This window comes from Nycticebus coucang, chromosome 10, assembly GCF_027406575.1.
Source record: "Nycticebus coucang isolate mNycCou1 chromosome 10, mNycCou1.pri, whole genome shotgun sequence".
NCBI lineage: Eukaryota > Metazoa > Chordata > Mammalia > Primates > Lorisidae > Nycticebus > Nycticebus coucang.
Genome location: NC_069789.1, coordinates 120,158,482 through 120,183,380, shown reverse-complemented (window position 1 = coordinate 120,183,380; position 24,899 = coordinate 120,158,482). Strand labels below are relative to the sequence as shown.

General features: G+C 51.4%; 1 protein-coding gene across 2 annotated transcripts in view; it reads left to right on the top strand.

The window, feature by feature from the left end:
- The window catches only part of CLPTM1 (CLPTM1 regulator of GABA type A receptor forward trafficking), a 43,869-nt gene extending 19,946 nt beyond the window's left edge, over positions 1 to 23,923 (top strand). For both annotated transcript variants that reach the window (XM_053604266.1, XM_053604265.1), the window contains exons 3-14: positions 4,119 to 4,242; positions 4,977 to 5,135; positions 8,142 to 8,259; positions 15,071 to 15,156; positions 16,117 to 16,237; positions 16,838 to 17,082; positions 17,691 to 17,784; positions 20,747 to 20,937; positions 21,201 to 21,296; positions 21,596 to 21,731; positions 22,846 to 23,013; positions 23,189 to 23,923. In XM_053604266.1, the coding sequence (XP_053460241.1) occupies positions 4,119 to 4,242; positions 4,977 to 5,135; positions 8,142 to 8,259; positions 15,071 to 15,156; positions 16,117 to 16,237; positions 16,838 to 17,082; positions 17,691 to 17,784; positions 20,747 to 20,937; positions 21,201 to 21,296; positions 21,596 to 21,731; positions 22,846 to 23,013; positions 23,189 to 23,475 (1,825 nt within the window). In that variant the 3' untranslated portion in view covers positions 23,476 to 23,923. The remainder of the gene's footprint in view (positions 1 to 4,118; positions 4,243 to 4,976; positions 5,136 to 8,141; positions 8,260 to 15,070; positions 15,157 to 16,116; positions 16,238 to 16,837; positions 17,083 to 17,690; positions 17,785 to 20,746; positions 20,938 to 21,200; positions 21,297 to 21,595; positions 21,732 to 22,845; positions 23,014 to 23,188) is intronic.
- Positions 23,924 to 24,899: the final 976 nt, after the last annotated feature.

Sequence of the window (24,899 nt, the reverse complement as noted above, 5' to 3'; positions counted from 1 at the left end):
AAGTTCTTCTGAACTTGTGATTGTAGACTACCTGTTCAGGGTGAGAGGGAGGATTTAATGTCAATTTTATTTGCTTACTCATACCGGAGAGCATTAAATAGATCTGGTCCCCTCCAGCCTGCCTACATGGACAAAGGGCAGTGTCTGTGAGCCCTCTGAGAGGGTCTCCAGAACTGTAGGTGTGTGGATGCACACAGATGTTCTTAGAGGGCTAGGGATCTGGAATCCTGTAAAAGTCTGGTTTAGTCTATCTTGTTTTATACACAAAGACCTAGAAACCCAGAGGTGTTAAGACTGCCACAGACTACACACACTCAGCTGGGGACAGCTGCGTGTGGGCATCCCTGCTCCCTACTTTGGTGTATTTACTAAAATGGGAGCCTTTCTTAGAGGTGGTAGGATCCCCAGAGATAGCCAGTTTCAGACCTTGCCCAGCCATGCACATCAGGGAGTTCTTGGGGAGGCAGCAGATGGCTCAGCTGGGCCATGGCCCTAGAGACCCCAGACTCCAGGGCTCTGAGGCTTCTACAGGCAGAGGCAAGTCCCTGTGCCCGTTCTTGCCTCTGATAGAGCTCAGTAGGCACCCCACCCATGCTGGAATTCACTCATGGTATTTTTCCTTTCCACTTTTTTGTATGCCTTTTTCCTACAATGAGAATAACAGTAGTATCTGACACTTGTAAAGCACTTACTGGGTTTGGACTAGGCTCCATTCTGTACTGGGTGAGGTGTACACATATAATTTAGTGCTTTAATGCTTATAAACAATCCAGTGAGGATTGGTACTATTATTATCCTCATATTAACTGCTGAGGAAACAGAAGTCTAGGATGGTTGAGTTTTGTCTGAGGTCACACAGTTGGTAAGCAACAGAGCTGGGCTTCAGATCCAGGTGTTATAGGCTGGGCTTTTAACCTCTTGCTGCTGTACTGCTTTTCATATCTATAATTAATAAGTACTTGCAGCCGGGCACGGTCGCTCATGCCTATAATCCTAGCACTCTGGGAAGCTGAGGTGGGTGGATTGCCTGAGCTCATGGGTTCGAGACCAGCCATGAGCAAGTGTGAGTCTCTGTCTCTAAAAGCAATAGCTGAGTGTTGTAGTGGGTGCCTGTAGTCCAGCTACTTGGGAGGCTGAGACAGAGAATTGCTTGAACCCAAGAGTTTGAGGGTTCAAACTCAAAAAAAGTACTTGTATCATTTCATAATTACACAGCTGCACATGTTTTTATGAGACAGAGTCTCACTTGGTCCCCCTTGGTAGAGTGCCATGGTGTCTTAGTTCAAACTCTTGAGTTCAAGTGATGCTCTTGCCTCAGGCTCCCAAGTACCTGGGAATGTAGGCACCCGCCATAATGCCCAACTATTTTTTAGGGACAGGGTCTCGCTCTGGTTCAGGCTTGTCTCAAAGCTGTGAGTTCATTCAATCTACCTGCCTCGGCCTCCTAAGTGCTGGAATTCCCGGTGTGAGCCACCGCGCCCCACCCACTTATTTATTTATTTATTGAGACAGAGTCTCACTTTGTCACCATGCATAGAGTGCTGTGTCGTCACAGCTTATAGCAACTTCAAACTCTTTATTTATTTATTTATTTTGAGACAGAGTCTCACTACGTCACCCCTGGTAGAGTGCCTTGACATGACAGCTCACGGGAACCTCAAAGCTTGGGCTCAAATGATTCTCTTGCCTCAGACACCCAATTAGCTGGGACTACAGGCGCCCACCACAACACCTGGCTGTTTTAGTGATGGGGTCTCGCTCTTGCTCAGGCTGATCTCAAGCCCGTGAGCTCAGGTGATCTGCCCACCTCAGCCTCCCAAAGTGCTGGTATTACAGGTGTGAACCACCACAACTGGCCTTGTTAAAAGTTTTTGAGGATTTTATAACTCAGATTCAGAAACTTCAGAATTCCATGTTTCTCAGCTTCTCTAATTTTGTTTTGGTATCTGTTGTTGCTCCTGGTTCTTGCTCATAGCATCTTGTTTACTTCTGTGCCTGGTTTATCTTTGGCTGTGTGTTGGTCTTTACACTTGAAAAGTTATTGATAGGAAAAATTTCAGGCCTAGGATGAACATAATTTCCTATAGAGAGGATTTTCTTTGCTTCTGCCAGCTGCCTAGTGACATTGTTAGTCTAGGGTCTCCTTGGACCAGGTTTAAGGTTCAAGCAGCACAGCATGACTCTTTGCATAGTGGCCCTGCATACCTGGTCCTACATACCAAGTATACAACTCCTGGGGGGTGCTGTGGCCTCCTGATCCCCTCCTTTGTGGGGTGGAGCCTTGTGGGGTCTTAGCTCCTTGTAGGGGAGGTATCTGGTTACCTCATTTAGGCCCTGGCTAACATTTCTGTCACCCATCAAAAGACCTCATTAAGAAGCTTTTTTATTTCTTAGGTTCCCACTACCCCTTTAGTTTTTGCCTGGTAAATCTGCAGTCTTATCTGTTCTTCAGTGTTCCTAAGAATATACTGTACAGGCTGGGTATGGTTGTTCACACCTGTAGTCCTACCACTTTGGGCGGCCAAGGCAAGTGGATCACCTGAGATCAGGAGTTTGAGACTAGCCTGAGCAAGAGTGAGAGCCCCATCTCTACTAAAAATAGAAAATTTAGCCAGATGTTGTGGCAGGCACCTGTAGCTATGGGAGGCTGAGGCAGAAGGATCACTTGAACCCAAGAGTTTGAGGTTGCCATGAGCTGTGACTCCATAGTACTCTACTTAGGGCACAGAGTGAGACTGTGTCTCAAAAAAAAAAAAAATTATTATTATTTTTTGAGACAGAGGCTCACTTGGTCACCCTTGGTAGAGTGCCGTGATGTCTTAGCTCACAGCAACCTCAAACTCTTGGGGTTCAAGTGATCCTCGTGCCTCAGCCTCCCAGATAGCTGGGACTATAGGTGCCTGCCACAACTTCCAGCTAATTTTTTTTTTTTTTGAGACAGTCTCACTCCATCACCCTTGGTAGAGTGCTGTGGCATCACACAGCTCGCAGCAACCTCCAACTCCCGGGCTTAGGTGATTCTCTTGCCTTAGCCTCCCGAGTAGCTGGGACTACAGGTGCCTGCCTTAACACCCGGTTATTTTTTTGTTGCAATTTTGCCGGGGCCGGGTTTGAACCCGCCACCCTTGGTATATGGGGCTGGCGCCCTACCCACTAAGCAATAGGCGCCTCCCACTTCCAGCTAATTTTTAGAGACAGGGTCTTGGCTCTGGCTCAGGCTGGTCTCAAACCTGTGAGCTCAGGCAGTCCACCTGCCTCGGCCTCCCAACTACTAGGATTATAGGTGTGAGCCACCGCTTGAGGCCCACCGGGCTATTTTTAGAGATGGGGGTATCTGTTTTGGTCAGGCTGGTCTTGAACTCCTGAGCTCAGGCAATCCACCCACCTTGGCCTCCCAGAGTGCTAGGATTATAGGTATGAGCCACTGCACCCAGCGATATATTGATTGATTTTATCAAGAATTTTTAGTTCTTTCCAATGTGTATGGGGGGTGGTTGGTCTAAGTGACCTATCCTACTGTTACTAAAAGAGGGAGGATTAACCCATTATTTATTACTGCTTTTTATGTTTTCAGTTAATTTGAAGTTCAAAAGTATTTTTTCTAAAGTTCTATGCCTCTGAAATGTTGGGATTTCTAGATTCTTAGGATCCTGTCTCTTGGAGATCCAGAGGACTAGATGGCAGGTTTCCCAGTCTAAGGTTTCACAGGTCCAGGGCCCTGCAGCACTCACGTCTGATAGTTTAATGGTAACTGCTGGGTGGCAGAATAGATGCAGATGACAGGAGGGGGGCGTATGGAGGAGTGATAGGGGCAGTTGGGACAGACCAGGGCGCCCTGCAGCTCCTGGTCACTGGAAGCCTCTGGAGACGTGGGTGTTCTGTGTGGAGATCAGGGCAGTGCCAGGCCTCTGACACTGGCAAACAGTGGCATCTGGGGTTTCTCCCCACACGTCTTGTCTTCTTACCAGTCCTGTAACTGACTACTCAGGGCCCCTTCTTACTTGATCACCAGCCCCATGTTAGGCCCCAGTGTGTGCTGAGTAAGAACCCAGGCAGATGGATCTGTGGAGGAAAGAAAAGGCTTTGGGACTTACCACCTGCCCTGCTTCCTTCCTTAGGATCTTCATCATCTGGGCCATCAGCAGCTGGTTCCGCCGAGGGTCAGCCCCTCAGGACCAGGCGGGCCCTGGAGGAGCCCCACGTGTCGCCAGCCGCAATCTGTTCCCCAAAGACACTTTAATGGTAACTGCTGGGTGGCAGGGTAGATGTAGGAGATGACAGAAGGGAGAGTATGGAGGAGTGATAATGGGCAGTCAGAACAAACCAGGTTCCAGGTCACTGTCAGTCCTGTGAACAGGTGGGGGATCAAGGAACTCAGGTCAGAACCTGTCATTCTAGGCTTCTCTCTCCTTCCTTCGCCCTTCTCTGCAGCTCGCGGGGTTGCATTTGCAGAATTCTAATTCTCAAAGTGACCACTGCTCAGCTTTGATTCTTCAGGGAGCCTTCAAGGCTCTAGACAAAGATGCCACAGGGGCTTGAGAAAGGAGAAAGTTCTTCCCAAACCCTGCTTCCCACCTGCCCTGTGTTCTAAGTCATTGGCTACAATGTTCTTGCACCTCTCTCCTTTGCTTTATCCATAAGCCTGTACCACTCTGACCAGGCAGGCCCAGCAGCTGGGAAGGCAGAACATGGTTCAGGGAGCTCCTGCCCCTTGCTACCCCTATGTTCTAATTGGTGGGCTGCATAGCTCCAAGGTCCTTTGCTCATTGACTTCACAGGCTCAGACCAGGGCAGGTGTGTTGGTGGCATGAGGAAAGGGAAATTTTATTCTATCCACTGCTACTCCCCTTTTCACTTACACCTCCCCCCTCCGCCCCCATAATTGTTGCTATTAGTGTGCTGAGCACTGCCCGGCTCTTGAGCCTGTAGCGACTATGGAGCAGGCCTAAGACACCCCCCGCCTTCGTTCCCCACAGAACCTGCACGTGTACATCTCAGAGCACGAGCACTTTACAGACTTCAATGCCACATCAGCCCTCTTCTGGGAGCAACATGACCTTGTGTATGGCGACTGGACGAGCGGCGAGAACTCAGATGGGTGCTACGAGCACTTCGCTGAGCTTGACATCCCGCAGGTGAGGGCAGCCCCCAGTTTCTGGCTGCAGAGTCACACTCAAGGTCTTTTCTTTCAGTTTACTCCTAGCCCCAAACACCTGGAGTTCAGGCTCCAGGCTGGGCCCTGCCCTCAGCTCACATGCAGAGGTGTCACCCTTGCCCACTTGGAAAAGGAAGATGGGTGGTGTTGGCTTAGGGTCCTCCAGCTACTTCTAGCTTGTGTTGTCCTGGGCTTTAAACCAGTGAAAAATTATTGATCATCCTCGGTGATCCAGTTGTCACTACTTGTCAGGCTGCACCGTTTGAATATAATACGTATGTACCAGTAAACATTGATTGAGCACTTACTTTGTGCAGGGTGCCAAGCTAGGCTGACTCACGGAAACCTCCCAGCAACCCCGGAAAGTAGGAACTATTATTATTCCCATTTGACAGATGAAGAAACTGAGGTACAGAGAGGTAAAGCAACTTATCCAAGGTCGTGCAACTACTCAGAGATTCAAACTCCGGCTCTCTTGCTTTGGACTCAGGCAACCCAGCTTCAAATCCTGCCTTCTCTGAGTAGCCCTGTATAATACCCAGGCTTGGTTAAGCTCCCGTTCTGGTTTCTCACACCTGCTGGGCTTTCTCATTCCATCCCTGTTCACTCTGGGTCCTTGCTGTCTGGTCTTTCTTAGGGCTGTCTTGGTCACTTCTGTGTCCCTAGCACCACCCAGCATGGGACTGACTGCAGAATTAACAAACGTTGAATACAGGAGAGAGAAATCTCTTTAGGGAATAGCTGCCTTCATTTCTTTCTCCCAGGCAAGCCTTTTCAGCCTTCGGCTGGCTACCCTATCTCTGTCCTCTGTCGGGATGCCTGGAAGCAAGGTTTGGGTATAGTCTTTTTTTTTTTTTTTGAGACAGAGTCTCACTATGTCACCCCTGGTAGAGTACTGTGACGTAACAGCTCACAGCAACCTCAAACTCTTGGGCTTAAGTGATTCTCTTGCCTCAGCCTCCCAGTAGCTGGGAGTATAGGCACTTGGCACAACAACACCTGGCTATTTTTCCGGCTTTTTTTTTGTTGTTATTGTTATGATGGTTGTTTAGCAGGACCTAGCTGGGTTCAAACCCACCAGCCCCAGTGCAGGTGGCCAGCACCCTACCACTGAACTACAGGCACTGAGCCATTTTAACTGTTTTTTGTTTGTTTGTTTCGTTTTGTTTTTTTTTTTTGAGACAGAGTCTCAAGCTTTGCCCTGGAGAGTGCTGTGGTGTCACAGCTCACAGCAACCTCAAACTCTTGGGCTTAAGTGATTCTGTTGCCTCAGCCTCACAAATAGCTGGGACTACAGACACCCACCACAACGCCCGGCTATTTTGTAGCTACTGTTGCAGTTGTCATTGTTGTTTTAGCTGCCCTGGGCCGGTTTTGAACTCACCAGCCTTGGTGTATGTGGCCGGCACCCTACCCAATAAGCTATGGGCACCGCCCTGGAATTTTTCTATTTTTAATAGAGGTGAGGGCTGCCTTGGCCTCTTAGAGTGCTAAGATTATAGACATGTACCATTGTACCTGGATGGTACAGTCCTTTTTTTTTTTTTTTTGAGACAGAGTCTCAAGCTGTTACCTTAGGTAGAGTGCTATGGCATCACTGCTCACAGCAATCTCAAACTCTTGGGCTTAAGCAAGTCTCTTGCCTCAGCCTCCCAAGTAGCTGGGACTACAGGCGCCTGGCACAATGCCTGGCTATTTTTTGGTTATAGTTGTCATTGTTGTTTGGCTGGCCCGGGCTGGATTTGAACCTGCCAGCTCTGGTGTACGTGGCTGGCTCCTTAGCCGCTTGAGCTACAGGCGCCGAGCCAGGTACAGTCCTAACCTGCTCCAGCATGTGACTTTTACAGAGACCTCAAGCCCAGCTCCAGGCCCCACCCCAAGATCCAACAAAGGCCCAGGGCCCTGCAGGCCTGGCAGCTATGTCTGCTCTGAGGACTTGGATCTAACCTTTAAAGCTTCAGGATGGGGCCAGAGTAGACTTAACAGGCAGGAAAGCCAGGCGCTTTGGTCTGTGCCTGTAGTTCGAACTTCTCAGAAGGCTGAAGCAGTATTACTAGAGCTGTGGTGTTTGAGGTGCTGGGCAACATGACCTGGCTTATGAATAGCCATTGCACTGTAGCATGGGCAACATCTGCAGACTTCCGTCTCAAAATAGAAACAAAGTCAGGAAAATGAGGTGGGCACATTGTTGCCCAGTGTCTTGAACCCTACTTGAAGAGGAGACAGAGAGGGCTCAAATCTGGTCTTTGCCTTCTGCCGATTGCCCTTGGGCAACTTGCCTCCTCTCTAAAAGGCTCAGTTTCCTTATCTGTATGAAGTGAGAATAGGTCCTCTTCCCAGAGAGACAGGGAGAGTTAAGGATGTAATGTGAGAAAGGTCTGGACAGAGAGGGTCCAAATGAATGTAGACCACAGAGCATGTGAGAGGTAGAGCCATACAGGGGCCCTCAGACTGGGTTACCATCCACTTAACTCTCCATGCATTACATAACCCCTTTGTCTGATTCCCAGTCACCTCATCTGAAAATGGAGTAGTAACATGACCCACTGCTTGGGGTTTATGTCTGTTACACAAATTTGAACTCATTGTATTAGGGAGCTGTCGTGTCAAGTGCCAGTGGTATTTCTATTTGATGAATTTTGTGCAAGTTTGTTGACTGAGCTCTCACTCTGTGCCAGGCACCATGCTGAATGCTCTTGGAAAATCATCACAGTTGATGCTGTGATGACTTAGATCCTACAGGTGGGGCACTGAGGCTCAGAGAGGAAGCCTGAGCTCACAGGCCCTGCAGGGAAGGGCCAGGATCCGAATCAGGATTTGCCATGTGGCTCTTAAGCACTCAATTACAACCCCACCCTGAGCACTTGGTAAATGGCCAGATAAGTGGGGAGGGAGAAAGCTGCTGGAGCAGGTATTGCACAGGGCTTTAGTGTTCCCTGTTCCCCAGGTGGCCAGCCTGCCTACGTGGCCCATGTCTCTCTTACAGAGCGTCCAGCAGAACGGATCCATCTACATCCATGTTTACTTCACCAAGAGTGGCTTCCACCCAGACCCCCGGCAAAAGGCCTTGTACCGCCGGCTCGCCACAGTCCACATGTCCCGGAGTAAGTTGTTCTCCTATAGTCAGGACCCTCTGTCCAGGGGGCTGGCATTCTGGGGGTTCCTGGGCTGGTGTGGCAGATGGTGAATCGCAAGTCCAGAAGGGCAAGACAGAAGCCTGGGCTCAGGGAAGCTAGGATTGGTGGGGCAGGTTTAGGTCCCACCCACCTTCTATGAACCCTCTGGACACCCAATAGGCACACCCACATAGGAACGGCTTGGGGACCAGAGAAGAAGTGGCTAGAAAGAGCAGACGGAGATAAGGACTTTTGGAAGAGAGACAGTTTTCACCAAAGGGGAAGGGCCAGAATTGTCTTTTGCACAGCACAGGGCTTCATAGAATTAGATGCTCAAAAATAATTTGTGAATGAACGATGGGTTGAATGAGCAGAGGGAAACTGAAAGGGCCTTCAAGATCAAGTGATTGTGTCAGTTCAGACCCCATGAACAGGTGCTACACAAACTTGCTGCCTTTGGTGTTTGTGCGTGTGTTTTGTGGGATGGTGCCTGGCTCCCAAGTGGCCTGTTAAGATGGTTCCTGCAAGATTGTGCTGTAAGTCACCACTTCCCAAAGGTGCACATCTGAGTAATGTCCTTACTAGGTGAAGGCAGAGTGGTGAAGGACCACATAACTGGATGAGGTCTTCCATTTCAAGGACTATTCCACATCAACATGCTGGTTGGCTACCTGGATTGTGCTGAGCACCCACTGAGAGAATCCTGATTGGGTGAATAAACCTCTGGGACCTCCCAGGGACCAGGAACTTTGGGTCAGGGCCAGACATTTGCAGCTTCCAACTTGGCCTAGTATTGAAAGTGAGGTTTTTCTAGCCGGGTGTTGTGGCGGGCGCCTGTAGTCCCAGCTACTCGGGAGGCTGAGGCAAGAGAATCACTTAAGCCCAGGAGTTGGAGGTTGCTGTGAGCTGTGTGAGGCCACGGCACTCTACTGAGTGCCATAAAATGAGACTCTGTCTCTACAAAAAAAAAAAAAAGAAAGTGAGGTTTTTCTCTACCAAGGTCATCTTGTTAAATACTCTTATTGCATGTATTTGTTTTAAAATGCGGATAATTTGTCAAGACAATAAAATCCAGCAGTCTGCTATCCACCCCTTGCTATCCTACTCCCCATAGGCAACAACTTTCAAATTCATGTAGCTATTTCTTCCGGTACTCAACCTCCATGGCTTTCATTATTTTTTGCAGAAATGAGGTGTTGCTTCCTCCCCAGGCTGCTCTTGAATTCCTGGCCTCAAGTGAACCTCCCACCTTGGCCTCCCAAAGTGCTAGGATTACAGGACTAAGCCACTACACTTGGCCAGTTTTCAATTTTAGATGCTATGTATTGACTTTTTTTTTGACAGAGTCTCACTTTGTCACCATTGTTAGAGTGCTGTGGCATCATAGCTCACAGCAACCTCAAACTCTTGAGTTCAAGTGAGTCTCTTGCCTCAGCCTCCCAAGTAGCTAGGACTACAGGCACCCACCACAACACCCTGCTGTTTTTAGAGATGGGTTCTCTCTCTTACTCAGGCTGGTCTCAAACCCGTGAACCTGCAATCCACCTCCCTTAGCCTCCCAGAGTGCTAGGATTACAGGTGTGAGTCACCATGCCTGGCCTGACTGTTTTTTTGTTTTTGTTTTTTTTTGATACAGGGTCTCATTCTGTCACCCTAGATAGAGTGCTGGGGTGTTATCATAGTTCACAGCAACCTCAAACTCCAAGGCTCAAGCAATCCCTCCTCCCTCATCCTCCCAAGTAGCTGGGTCTACAGGCACCTACCACAACTCCTGGCTAGTTTTTCTATGTTTAGTAGAGACGGAGTTTCGTACTTGCTTGGGCTGGTCTCAAACTCCTGAGCTCAAGCAGTCTGCCCTCCTTGGCCTCCCAGAGTGCTAGGATTACAGGTGTGAGCCACCATGCTGGGCCTTATTGATGTTCTACTTGAAGAGGAAATCTCAGTGCAGGAATATAGTTTTGATAAGATTAATGCTCTGTTTAAATACTTTTGAGTATGTGACTATTACTGATATCTCAACCACACAGTTGAATATGCAGTAGACCCTCCAGTTGGCCACCTCCCTGTAGTGAACACCTCCTTAAGTTGACCTGATTTTCATAGACCAGACATGACCCATATGTACTCAATGGAAGTTCCCTATGTTGATCGCTTCTGTATGTTGACTAGTTTGTGACCATCCCTTGGGTAGTCAACTTACAGAGGTTCTAATTTTTCATTCCTGTCTGTTTTAGTCCTTTTTCTGTGGCTTACAGTACCCGAAACTAGGTAATGAATAAAGAAAAGGAATTTCTAGGCTGGGTTTGATGGCTCATATCTTTAATCCTAGCGCTGTGGGAGGCCAAGGCGGGTGGATTGCTTGAGCTCACAGGTTTGAGACCAGCCTGAGCCAGAGCGAGACCCCATCTCTAAAAATAGACAGGCAATGTGGCAGGTGCCTATAGTCTCAGTTACTTGGGAAGCTGAGGCAAGAGTATTGCTTAAGCCCAGGAGTTTGAAGTTGCTCTGAGGTATGACACCAATGGCACTCTACCAAGGGTGACAAAGTGAGATTCTGTCTCTTAAAAAAAAAAAAAAAGGAAAAGAAAAGGAATTTCTCTCTTAGACTGATAGAGACTGAGAAGTCCAAGGTTAAGGGGCTGTGTCTGTCTGATATGAGTCTTTTTCTTTTTTTCTTTTTTGAGACAAAGTCTCAGTATGTCACCCTCGGTAGAGTGCTGTAGCATTACAGCTCACAGCAACCTCAAACTCTTGCACTTAAGTGATCCTCTTGCCTCAGCCTCCCAAGGGCGCCCATCACAACACTGCTATTTTTTTGTTTGCTTGTTGCAGTTGTCATTATTGTTTAGCAGGCCCAGGCTGAGTTCGAGCCTGCCAGCCTCCATGTATGTGGCTGATGCCATAACCACTGTATTACGGGCGCCGAGCCGATATGAGCCTTCTTGCTGGTAGGGGCGCTACAGAATCCCGAGGCAGCACAGTGCAGCACATGGTGAGGGGACTGAGCGTGCTAGCTCAGGTCCCTCTTTCTCTTACAATGCCAGCAATCTCATTAATCTATTACCCTATGAAAGGATTAATCTATTAATGAGAGTAGAGCCCTCATGACCTAATCCTTTTTTTTTGAGACGGAGTTTCACTATGTCATCCTGGGTAGAGCACTGTGGCATTACGGCTCACAAACCTCAAACTCTTGGGCTTAAGCAATTCTCTTGCCTCAGCCTCCCGAGTAGCTGGGACTATAGGCGCCTGCCACAACACCCGGCTTTTTTTTGGTTGCAATTGTCATTGTTGTTTAGCAGGCCCAGGCTGGGCTCAAACCCTCCAGCTTCGGTATATGTGGCTGGCACCCTGCTCACTGAGCTCTGGGCGCCGAGCCCACCTAATCCTTTCTTAAAAGCCCAACTTCTCAAGACTTCCAATATGGTGGGTTAAATTTCAACATGAGTTTTGGAGGAGACAAGCATTCAAACCATAGCACTGTCTAACTTCTTGTTTTCCAGAAGGTTAATAATTGTCATCTTTTTGCTTGATTGGCTCTTTTTGACTTTTCCTTGCATCCACTGTCCTCTGATTTGCAGCCTTAGAAATCTCATTGTATTTATGTCAACAGATTTGGAGAATGGCTCCCTTGGAAAGCCCCTATTTTCCTAAAGTGAATTTTGTATACTCCTCTTAGCTTTTATTTTATTGAAGGCTATCTCAGACATACTCCATGGATTTGGTAAAGATCCATCTGGCTGTTTTGGATTGGTGCAGTGACAGATGTAATTCTATTTGTGTCAGTTAGGTCTTCCCTACTTGTTTTGGTGTAAAAATATTGTAAAGGTTGATAATTTTATTATATCATCTACACTGGATGAAATGGTAAGTTGGTCCCCCTATGTCAGCCTCCAAAACTAACTTGGGAAAATCTCCTGGAATAGCCAGGTGCTATTTTGAGTGGGTCTATGGAATGTGCCCTGTTGGGGGGTGAGGGGGCTATTCCACCTGGCTTGTGTCCCTGTGGAAAGAATGTACAAAGAAGCATAGGTGGCCTGAGGGGTAGTGACCTGCATGAGTATGACTTACGGGTATAGACCCCACAAATGAGTCTGGGGTCTGGATTAAATTGACTGACTCCTCAGAAGTCACCCCTTATATGACCCAGCTGGGTGGCTATTTGCTTTTGTACTCTTTACTCCTGTGTGATTATCACATGATCATTCAGCATGCTATCCACCCCTTCCTATCCTGCTCACCATAGGCAACAACTTTCAAATTTACGTAATACCCCATAAGCAATAACTTTCAAATTCACTTAATATAGAATCTGTATCCAGTGCACCTGCAGAGCCCCCAGGGATCATCCAGTCTTCCCTTTCCAGCCTCAGAGCAGGGACCCCTGAGAGCAGAGTCATACAGGGACTTGGAATTAGTCACCTGCCAACTCCAGGGCTGAGGAAATGTGGGATCAGAAGAGCTCCATTTCTCCTCAGAAGGCCAGTAATCCGTATTCTGAGCAGCACCACCCCACAGTGGTAGGATGTGAGCCAGAAAAGTCATTTAAAATTTCCTAGTAGGAAAAGAATAAAAGTAAACTGGACACAGCTCATACCTTTAATCCAAGCACAAAAGACTGAGGTGGGAGGACCCTTAAGCTCAGGAGTTCAAGACCAGCCTGAGCAAGAGTGAGACCCCCTGTCTCTACTACAAAAATAGAAAAATTAGCTATGCATTGTGGCTGGTGGCTATAGTCCCAGCTGTTGGGGAGGTTGAGGCAGGAGGATCACCTGAGCCCAAGAGTTTGAGGTTACTGTGAACTAGGCTGACACTACAGTGCTCTAGCCTGAGCCACAGAGTGAAACTCAAAACAACTCACACACAAAAAAAGAGTAAAGGTAAAGAGGAACCATAAAATTACTATGAATAATAGCTTCATTGAACTTAACATACCGTCATTTCAGCATGTAATCAAAAAAAAAAAAAAAGTGAGATATTTTACATTCTATTTTTTCCTGCACCAAGTTTCAGAACCCAGTGTACATTTTACATCTCAGTTCGGACCAGCACATTTTCAGTGCTCAAAGCCACATGTGGCCAGTGACCCTCGTTTTGGATGGTGCAGCTCTAGAAGCTTTACCTCCAAGAAAAGGGGGCTCTTTTGTCCCTATGGGAGCCAGGTCCATCTTATAATCTCACCTCCTTGCCTCCAAGTTGTGGACTGAGTTCTCTGCCTGAGTCAAAGCCTGTCTGTCTTGTGCCTCTCCCTGTACCAGCCCTCCTTCCTTCCCTAGACAGCCTTTCCCGGGTGTCGGACAGCAGTGGAGCATGTCCCTTGGAATTTATTCTCTAGGATGCCCACCCTTGGGTGTTTACTAATCCCTCCAGAGATGGGAGGCAAGCTCTCAAATGAGTTAATGCTGGAAATGATGGGGCGATATTTGTGTTAACAGTAAGAGCAGCAGGCCCTGGACCACTTTTGCAGGCTCTGAGCCAAGCAGAAGTGGGGCTGCTTTCCTCTTCTCCAGGGAAGGGACCAAGGCCCAGGGAAGTGATGTAACTGAAGAGTGCCCCTCAGCTCATAGAAGACAAAGCCAGGATCTTCCCCCCAGAGTCCCTGCTCTCAGCCAGCTTCCTTTCCCATCTCTGCCTGGCCCTAGGGGTCAGGAGGAGAGTCTAGGAGGGCAGGCAGAATGTCCCTTCATGGCATAAAAAAGAATTGGCATGCCCAGGTCAGGGCACAGGTGCAGAGTTGGAGCATAAGTAAGCATAGTTCTCTTCCTCCTAGTAATCAGGGAAGGTGGCAGGGAGTCCATGGCCAACTTGGCCCTTGCAAGAGGAAGTGAAGTTAACTCCTGGCTGGGGATTCACAACCCCTGAGTATTTTTCAATTTGGTTTCTCATGGTAGTGGCTCCAGCCCTTCTCTGGTCATGCATTCAAACTGGTTGTCGCAGAGCCTGTGCAGGGGGATGGTGTTCAAAACAGGCCCAGCCCCTACCCATAGTCAGACTGGTCCAGGGGACAGACAGCATGGGGCAGATGAATTTGTGGAGAGTGGTAAAATCTTGCAAAAGAGATAAAGCTGGTGAGAAGAATGACTGGGTAGTCACACCCCTATTGGGTAACCTTGGCCAGTAGGGTGAAGCCCTATGGAGGAAGGGATGTTTCATCAGACGCTTGAAGGCTGACGAGCCACATGAACTTTGTGTAGGGGAGCATGTTCCTGGGGACAGAGCAGCACTTCTGAAGGCCCCAGGTCAGCTGAGGAGAGAGGAGTGAGGCAGGCATGGCACGAGGTGCTGAGGGCTGAGCGGTTGGTGGGGCCATGGTGACTGTCTGGGATTCCAAAGCAGCTGGATGCTACAGATAGGTACTTGATTTAAAAGAATTGCTGGCTGTCCTGTGGAGAGAAGGTCATGGGGGCAAGAATGGCTGCCAGGAGGCCAGTGAGAAGGGGACCCCAGTCATCTGGGAGGCAGCCATGGCTGGCCTGGTAGGCCTGCAAGTGGGAGAAGTGGTGGTTGGATTTGAGGCGCATATGGAGGGGTGCCCCCAAGGCAGGCAGGTGGAACGGATGAGGCAGAATCTGGAGAAGGCAGATTCCAGGTTTCTGCTTGTGGCAATTTGATGATGGTGATATCCCAATAGTGAGATTTGAGGAGGCAGTTAAGGTGCCCAGGTCACGTTACTCCCAGCAGGAGAGTACAGGGGTGGAAGCTAGAGACCACTAGCAGCCCCCAGTGGGTAATAGGTCTGCCATCTGGGCACTGCAGGTGCCTGCAGGTCTCGTGTTCTACCTCCCTCCCTCCCCCATAGTGATCAACAAATACAAGCGCAGGCGATTTCAGAAAACCAAGAACCTGCTTACTGGAGAGACAGAAGCTGACCCGGAAATGATTAAGGTAAGCAGGAGCAGGGCCATGGAGGCTAGCCCAGCACCAGACCATCAGGGCTCTGGGCTGCCACCGCTGCTGACAGCCAGAGGGGCTTGATTAAGCCCCTTTTCCTCCCTGAACCTGAGGTTCCTTCTCTGGGAAGTGGGTTTAGGAAGCAGCTTCAGGGAGCAGAGAGGATTCTAGACAAGGCCCCCAGAGCCAGGGCTTAGGAGCATGTGCTTGGTGCTCACATGGGTAGCTTCACCAGCCCTGGGAGGGGGTTCCTGTCACCAGTCGCATCTTCAGGTGTGGACTCTTACCTACAGTCTCACAGCCAGGAAGCAGCAGGGTAGAGTCGGGATTCGAGCCCCTATAGTCAGGCCCAGAATCAGGCTCAGCCCGGCACCGAGTAGAGAATGTGGCTCTAGTAGGAAAACTGGTGGGCTAGGGAAGCCAGGGGTTAACCCAGGCGTCCTCAAACTTTTTAAACGGGGCCAATTCACTGTCCCTCAGACCGTTGGAGGGCCGGACTATAGTTACAAAAAAAAACTATGAACAAATTCCTATGCACACTGCACATATCTTATTTTGAAGTAAAAAAACGGGAAAAAATAGAATTCACACCACCCCATGTGGCCTGCAGGTCGTAGTTTGAGGACCCCTGGGTTAACCTGTGGTGGGCACCCAGATCCTTTCTCAGCAGCATGAGCCAGTCTTCACTCATGGAGGTGGGGCTGCCATGCCCTGCCTCTGCGCCTCAGTTTTCTGCTTTGTGGGATGGGAGGATCTTGTCAGGTGGCCAAGAGGATCCTGGGTGGTGGAGTCTGTAAGACCTGCTGAGCCCTCTGCCAGCAGTCACTGTGGTGGTTGGTATTCTACCATTAAGATCATCATGGGAGTCCTCAGGAGGAAGTGAGCAAAGGCCAATGCACCCTAGCCACCTCTGCCTGCCTCTGAGACCCACTCCCCACCCCCATCTCCCTACAGAGGGCCGAGGACTACGGGCCTGTGGAGGTGATCTCCCACTGGCACCCCAATATTACCATTAACATCGTGGATGACCACACACCGTGGGTGAAGGGCAGTGTGCCGCCTCCTCTGGATCAGTGTGAGCCCCCAGCCCTGCTGGCTGCTTGCAGAGGCTTCGGGGAGGGTGCTCTGGGCCCATTTTCTTGTCTTCTCCTGGCCCTATCCCTCTGAGAGAGCTTTCTTGTTCTGTACTTCTCCTGAGCTTTCCACTCTGCCCTGCCCCCCCCTCCTATCCATCCATCTCCTACCCCCATGCCCTGATGACCCTAGGACTCACCCCTGTGTGCTAGAATCAGTCCATAGATATCTTATTTGGTCCATAAACTATTTCAAAACATATGCATTAGATGCCAACTTTTGAAACTGAGGCACTATCCCTTAGAAATGCACATTTCTGACTGCTTTTATAAAACTGGGACATAGAATCACCATTTGCGGTCCTGGGCTGGGGCTGAGCTGCAGCTGCCCCATCTGTAGGGGCCTGCCCAGCATTTCCACCATTTCCTCCGCTGAGGTCAGGGGCCCTTCAGCTGATCAAGGCGCAGCCCAGAAATATATTCCCTGTCCTCTGGTCTCTGTCAGAGTGGCCCTGTTGTGTCCCTGCAGATACCTGAGGCATTGCTGGTACCCCAGCCTCTTGCCTGGACTAAGCAGTGCCTCCCACCCCATGTACCCGCAGATGTGAAGTTTGACGCTGTGAGTGGTGACTACTACCCCATCATCTACTTCAATGACTACTGGAACCTGCAGAAGGACTACTACCCCATCAACGAGAGCCTGGCCACCTTGCCACTCCGCGTCTCCTTCTGCCCACTCTCGCTCTGGCGCTGGCAGCTCTACGCTGCCCAGAGCACCAAGTCTCCCTGGAACTTCTTGGGTGACGAGCTATACGAGCAGTCAGATGAGGAGCAGGATTCTGTGAAGGTGAGTGCTGGCCTGGGGCACAGAGGGGCTTCCCAGCATCTTCCTGGGCTTCAGGCAGCAAGGGGAAGTGGGGAAGGGGGACCTCCCGCCTGGCGCTCCCCTGCCCACAGTTTCACAACCTCCAGGCCTCCTCCCTGCTGTGGCAGGAAATGTACTCTGGCTGACACAGGGGTCCTGTCTCCAAAGCCTTTCTTTCTTTGTGCTTGGCCAGGTCCTCTGGGTCTGGACCTGCCCCTATCCCAAGTCCTATCTCCCTTGATTCTGCTCTCTCACTGTGTCCCTAAGTATGTGCCCTGGGATGTCATCACTGTCAAGCCTCCTTGCTCCCAGTGTTTCTCACCTCTCTTCGCCCATCTCCTGCTTGGTCTCTGCCTCTCCCCTATTGCTGAACCCCATGTCTTCTCTGTGTCTCTGCACATTACCCTCTTCTCCATCCCTGTCTGCCTATCTCTGATCCACACTCTCTGTGGCTTGCCCTCTTTGGGCAGTCTTAGGGGCAGGTCTGAGGGGAATGTTTGCAGGGGACGAAAGGGGGCTGACTACTGAAAATGCTGGGTTGGTCAGCTCACAGGTGAGAGCAGGGCAGTGCTCACAAGTGTGTCCTTCAGGTGGCCCTCCTGGAGACCAACCCCTACCTGCTGGCGCTCACCATCATCGTGTCCATTGTCCACAGTGTCTTTGAGTTCCTGGCCTTCAAGAACGGTAGGAATGGGCCGCCAGGGCTGGTGAGAGGCCATGCAGGCCCGGGGACAGGACCTGCTTCCCTTCTTCCTCCCCTCCTTCCACACATATCCTCCCGCTGCCTGGGGTCTCTCAGCCATATTTTCTTTTTTTTTTTTTTTTTTGTAGAGATAGAGTCTCACCTATCGCCCTCGGTCGAGTGCCGTGGCGTCACACAGCTCACAGCAACCTCCAAATCCTTGGGCTTAAGCGATTCTCTTGACTCAGCCTCCCAAGTAGCTGGGACTACAGGCGCCCGCCGCAACGCCCGGCTATTTTTTTGTTGCAGTTTTGGCCGGGGCCGGGTTTGAACCCGCCACCCTCGGCATATGGGGCCGGCGCCCTACCTGCTGAGCCATAGGCGCCGCCCTTCTTTTTTTTTTAGACAGCGTCTCAAGCTGTCACCCTGGATAGAATACTGCAGCATCATAGTTCACAGCAACCTCCAACTCTAGGGCTCAAGCAATCCTCTTTCCTCAGTTTTTCTAATTTTAGTAGAGACGGGGTCTTGCTTTTGCTCAGGCTGGTCTCAAACTCATGAGCTAAAGCTATCCACCCACCTTGGCCTCCCAGAGCCACCAAGCTCGGCCTTAGCTTCACTTTGTAGAAGCTTAGTGAGCCAGGGAAAGGCAGTTGGCCCCAAAACTCCCAACCCAGATATTCCTGCCCATTGCGCCTGGAGCTGCAGGAGGGGCTGGGCCTGCTTTTGGGGCAGAGGCCAGGACGGCACCTCCAGGAAGTAGGGCTGGGGAACTCCAAAGCTGAGAGCAGGGAAGCCCCAGAACTGTTCACTCTGCCCTGCCCAACAGATTGCTTATTGAGACACAGGGCCTGCCTGAATGGGAAGGCAAGAACCCTGTCCCCAGAGAGCCCTTGGGTTCTAAGGCCAGCAGGGCTGATGGGCAAGATTTGAGGAGACTGCCACATGCCAGGCAGTGTCTCGGTCACCCTCTCCAGGTAGATCCTGAGTCCTCATGGGAGCCATGGCCATAAAAGGTCACTTGTCCATGTCACACAGCTCCTAAATGGCAGCAGGTCCAGTCTCTGCTTTCATTTTTTTTTTTTTGAGACAGGGTCTCACTGTGTCACCCTCGGTAGAGTGCTGTGGTGTCAACCTCAAACTCTTGGGCTTATGCGATTCTTTTGCCTCAGCCTCCCAAGTAGCTGGGACTACTGGCGCCTGCCACAGTGCCCGGCTATTTTTTGTTGTAATTGTCATTGTTTTTTGGCAGGCCCAGACCGGGTTGGAACCCGCCAGCCCTGGTATTTATGGCCAGCACCCTAACCGCCGAGCTACACAGGTCCCGAGCCTCTGCTTTCATTTTTGATCCCAAGTCTGAAGGAGGAGGCCCACTGCCCTGCAGCTCCTAGAAGTGGCAAGAGTAATGACTATTATTGTTAGGACTACTCATCATAAGATGCTAGTGCCATCATCAAGATCTGCCACCTAATAAGAACATAGTGTTTGAGTAGCACGGAGCATTGTGTCTGAGTGGCACAGATGCCAACCGCTAACATCACCTGTGGAGCTCACTGTGCCTGTGCAGGTGCCATCCACTGCATCTCTCCTCTCCTCTCCCCTCCCCTCCGCACAGTTTCACAATCAATGCATTCACAATCAGTGCAAGATAATCTTACTATGTTGCCCTGGATAGAGTGCTGTGGCTTCATAGCTCATGGTAACCTCAGACTCTGGGCTCAACTAATCCTCTTGCCTCAGCCTCCTAAATAGCTAGGATTATAGGCACCTGTATCATTGCCCGGCTATTTTTAGTGACAGGGTCTCACTCTTGCTCAGGCTTGTCTTGAACTCCTGAGTTCAAGCAATCCACCCGCCTTGGCTTCCCAGAGTGCTAGGATTATAGATGAGACCCACCTTGCCCAGCCCCAGCACACCTTTCTGCTGACTGTGAGCTGAGCTGGCTGGGCCCCTTTTCTTCATATGAGAAATGAAGCACAAGAAGCTTTGGTCACTCACTAAGGTGGTATGGCAGGGGGTGCAGTTCCCACTTGCAGTCTGTGCTGTGCAGCCTCCTTGCTCTAAGGAGCATCCACCCCCTTTCCCCACAAACCTGTCCCAGACCCTTCTTCCCAGTCTTGTGGGTGGGAGTGGGCCTGTGGAATGTGCTAGAGCTCCAGGATATTGGGAGGGCTCTTGGATGCGGGACTTGGGAGAAGGACCAGAATTTGGAATCCTCACCGCTGAGTGCAAAGGTGACCCCAATCCTGTGTGACCACAGGCCTGGCTTCACACTGTAAGAGAGGCATTGTGGTAGGTTGGCCTCCGACAGCTGCAGTTAGACAGACAGTCAGCCCAGGCAAGGTCAGAGCAGTGCCCTTGGGGAGACTAGAGCTCAAAGAGGGGCAGTGCTGATTAAGTCCTCCAGGTAGTGTCCAGATGGAACGCTGGAAGGAGCTTCAGGTTGGACACCAAAGCCCAGGGCTTGTATCTGTGCCTCAAGGGTGTCAGGGTTGAGGGCTGGAGGAAGTGGTCTCAGAGGACAAGCCTTGGATCTCCCTGCCCAGGAGAGGTAGGTTGGCACCATGGTGTCAGTACACAGACCAAGTATCTATACAGATTCTGCCAGGCCAAGCTGTGTGGCCTGCCTCAAGGAAGCAGTTTCCCTGATCAGCCCTTAGTACTTAGTGATTGGTGCTACCTGTCCATGGCGGTGGTCACTGTCAGCGTCAGTAAAGGGTCTAGGTCCTGGGCCACTGATTGCTGCTGTCCCACAGGAAGGCTGCAGAGGTCCTGGTGTTCTGTGTGGTGCCAATGAACAAGAAGCTTTTCATGGAAGAAAGGAGTAATTTCCTCCCCTCTTCTGGGGAAGACTCAGGCCCATGCCAGGGTCTGAGAAGGATGTAGGCCAGGGGCCTGAGGGGAGTGGCGGGAGGGGACTTGAGGGCTTCTCAGTCTCCTGGTTCCCCCACCTCCCATGCACAGATATCCAGTTCTGGAATAGCCGGCAGTCCCTGGAAGGCCTGTCTGTGCGCTCCGTCTTCTTTGGCGTTTTCCAGTCTTTTGTGGTCCTTCTCTACATCCTGGACAATGAGACCAACTTCGTGGTGCAGGTCAGCGTCTTCATTGGGGTTCTCATTGACCTCTGGAAGATCACCAAGGTCATGGATGTCCGGGTAAGGCCAGGCACCATGCTGTCTCAAGGGTGGCAGGAGGCTAGGCGGGTAGTTTGGCCCAGCCAGACCCTGGAGCTGGCCCCTGGGGTTTTCCCAACTCCTACCTCACTCCCAGGACCAAGGGGATTTTCACACCAGGGGATTTTTTTGGGTCACACATGGGGCAGGGGAATTGGGAACCGTGGGGAAGGGCAGGGGCTGGGGCTAGCCTATGGGGCAGGAGCCAGCATAGCAGCTGATCCAGCCTCTCTCTTTGTCCACAGCTGGACCGGGAGCACAGGGTGGCAGGAATTCTCCCCCGCTTAACCTTCAAAGACAAGTCCACGTACATTGAATCCTCAACCAAAGTGTACGATGATGTGAGTGTCTCCGACAATGGGCCCCGGGTGAGGGGGGGTGGTCTCCAAGCATCCGCACACACCTAGAGGACTAGTTTTCAGGGCATCTGGCTGCTAGGCCCATGCTTTATGGCCTATGCCACACCCTCTGTGTCCCACACCTACCATTACTACTTACTGGTTAAGTCCAGAGTCCCCAGGGCTGGAAATTTCCCCTGCCAAGCCTGCCAGACCAGGTATGGGTGGGTAAGGTTGGGGAGCAGGAATGCCTGGTGGGGCCCAAGGAGCTTGGGTCTCAGCCCTACCCCGTGACCCCACAGATGGCATTTCGGTACCTGTCTTGGATCCTCTTCCCACTCCTGGGCTGCTATGCCATCTACAGCCTTCTATACCTGGAGCACAAGGGCTGGTACTCCTGGGTGCTCAGCATGCTTTACGGCTTCCTGCTGACCTTCGGTGAGCTGCTCTGCACTAGATGGTGCTGGAGACTCAACAGTGTTAAGTCGGCCTGGTTCCTCCCTCTGGGCTCATGGTCCTGTACAGGAGACAGAGCTATCCCCAGAGAGTGACAACCCAGGGTGGGCAGAGGTGGCATGAGGGGAGCCCCAAATAGGTGCCTGGCCCTGTCTGGGGTCAGGGAAGACATGAGGACATCCCAGAGGACCTAAGTGGTGTGTTTCAGTTCCTGTCCTCAGGGGAGCATTTTATTTTGGGGGAGTAAAGGAGCAGACAGGTAGCCAGTGAGTAATGAGTGCTCTGAAGGACAGAGTGGGGTGCACAGTATGTCGGGAAGACCCTCCAAGGAGGCTCGGTGCCCGTAGCTCGTGAGTAGGGTGCCAGCCACATAACACCTGAAGCTGGCAGGTTCAAGCCTGGCCCGGGCCTTCTAAGCAACAATAATAACTGCAGCCAAAAAATAGCTGGGCGTTGTGGCGGGCGCCTGTAGTCTCAGCTACTTAGGAGGCTGAGGCAAGAGAATCGCTTAAGCCCAAGAGTTGGAGGTTGCTGTGAGCTGTGATGCTACAGCACTCTACCAAGGGTGACATAGTGAGTCTCTGTCTCAAAAAAAAAAGAAGAAGAAGAAGGCAGCATCTGTGGCTCAGTGGGTAGGATGCCAGCCCCATATACCGAGGGTGGCGGGTTTGAACCCGGCCCTGGCCAAACTGCAACAAAAAATAGCCGGGCATTGTGGCGGGCACCTGTAATCCCAGCTACTCAGGAGGCTGAGGCAAGAGAATCACCTAAACCCAGGAGTTGGAGGTGCTGTGAGCTGTGACCCCATGACACTCTATCAAGGGCAATAAAGTGAGACTGTCTCTACAAAAAAAAAAAAAGGATATTAACTTTGGCATTTGCCAAGTGCATCTTCATGTTGAAACAGCAAGGTCCAGGAGGGAGCCATGCTAGAGCTAGTGAGAGAGGACAGAGCAAGCATAAAGGCCCCAAGGTAGGGTGTGCATGGGGTGTTGGACATCACAGGGAAGCCTTTAGGCCCGGTGCCAGGTGCCAGCAAAAGGGAGGGAAGCAAGGTCAGGAGGCCCCTCCCTGTGCTCATGGGTGTCCACTGCAGGCTTCATCACCATGACGCCCCAGCTTTTCATCAACTACAAGCTCAAGTCCGTGGCCCACCTGCCCTGGCGCATGCTCACCTACAAGGCCCTCAACACTTTCATTGATGACCTGTTCGCCTTTGTCATTAAGATGCCTGTTATGTACCGGATTGGCTGCCTGCGGGATGGTGAGACCCAGGGGTCAGGCTGGGAGGGGCTCTCACCAAGCGGGTCATAGGCAGGACTCAGGGCCTTGGCCTGTGGGGGGTGCCCCAGTCTGAGGGGCACAGCTCACCTGCACACTTGCCTGGTCACGGGTGAGGCAGGCCCTTCCCTCACACCATCCCTCTCACACGCCCCCAGATGTGGTTTTCTTCATCTACCTCTACCAACGGTGGATCTACCGCGTCGACCCCACCCGGGTGAACGAGTTTGGCATGAGTGGAGAGGACCTGACAGCAGCTGCTTCTGTGGCCGAGGCCCCTACTGCAGGGGCCCTTACATCTGCACCCACTACTGCCACAACCGCTGCCGCCGCCAGGGAGGAGGCTTCCATGTCCCTGTCCACCAAGCCCACCCAGGGGGCCAGCTCTGTCTACGAGCCCCAGGAAGCCCCTCCAAAGCCAGCAGAGGACAAGAAAAAGGATTAGCTGCTACTAGTCCTCCTGTCCACTCTGGCTCCTGGTGACCACCACCCCTGCGCCCTGGCCCCCCCTTGCCTTCCCTCCCTGTCACCCTTTCCCTGGACAGATTGGGCCGGGGTGGCAGGAGGCCCCCATCAGGCCAGGGCCCAGTGTGTGACGTGGGGGTTGGGGCAGGCCAGGGCTCGTTTGTGGAGGCGCCGTCTGTCCATCTGTTCCTCTGTGTTTCCAGCCATCTTGCCCTGCCAGCCCAGCACCATTGGGAATCATGGTGAAGTCGATGTGGCGCTACTGAGGGGGGTGGGCCAGGTGGGGGAGGGGCCGGGGCCCCTCTGTGGGACACCTACGGCCATCTATCATCTTGTCCCTTGTCCCCAGACCATCCTCCCAGACCGCCACCCTTTAACACAGTCTGGATTTAATAAATTCATATGGGTGTTTAACTTAAACTCAACAACTTCCCCCTCCTCCTGTGCCTTCCTTCTCTGTCGCCTTGGAGAACAGTTTGGGTGAGGTGACTCTCCTGGGTGGAAAGGTGATGACAGTGACCCTCTGCTGAAAGCTATACCTGTTGGTCTGGGCCTCTTTCTCTCTTCTCCCTCTACCAGCTCTCCAAGGGGACCTCCATAACTGTCCCCGTTTCTCAGACTCCCAGGGAAGCTGCTTGTAGTGAGCTTGCTGCTCTAGGCAAGCCAGCTGAGGCCCAGAGCCTCTGTGTGGCGGCTGAATGTCTCCTTCCTGGCACCACAGCTGGGCACAGTTCACAGCTAGACCTGCCCCTGAGCAGTGGCACCCAACACACTTCCTGAAGGCCTCTTCAGTCAATAGCCAGGCTCCCTGAACATGTATCCTTACCTTCCTTGGCTCACACCTGCCTGCTTAGGTGTGCAGGAGGGAATATTTTTTTTTTTTTTTTTTTTGAGACAGAGTCTCAAGCTGTCGCCCTGAGTAGGCTGCCATGGCATCACAGCTCACAGCAACCTCAAACTCTTGGGCATAAGTGATTCTCTTGCCTCAGCCTACCAGGTAGCTGGAATACAGGTGCCCGCCACAACGCCTGGCTATTTTTTGGTTGTAGTTGTCATTGTTGTTTGGCAGGCCCGGGCTGGATTCAAACCTGTCAGCTGTGGTGTATGTGGCTGGCACCCTAGCTGCTGAGCTACAGGCTCCGAGCCGCGGTGGGGGGCGGGATACGTAAGGTGCTTGGGGTGGGGGTGGGGCACCAGGTCTTCATGCTGTATGGTGTCATTAGCATCACTGGGGCTGTTTGTGCCAAGGACCCAGCCAAGTTCTCAATTTGTGGCATGTGCCTTCCCAACCCAGGTCCTGCCCACTGGGGCCATTCACCTACTTTGTGGGTGAGCCGACTAAGGCCTGTGAGTTTCCCTGTACTCCCAGGGTGGGGACCCCATATTTCCAGGTTTTCTTTTTAG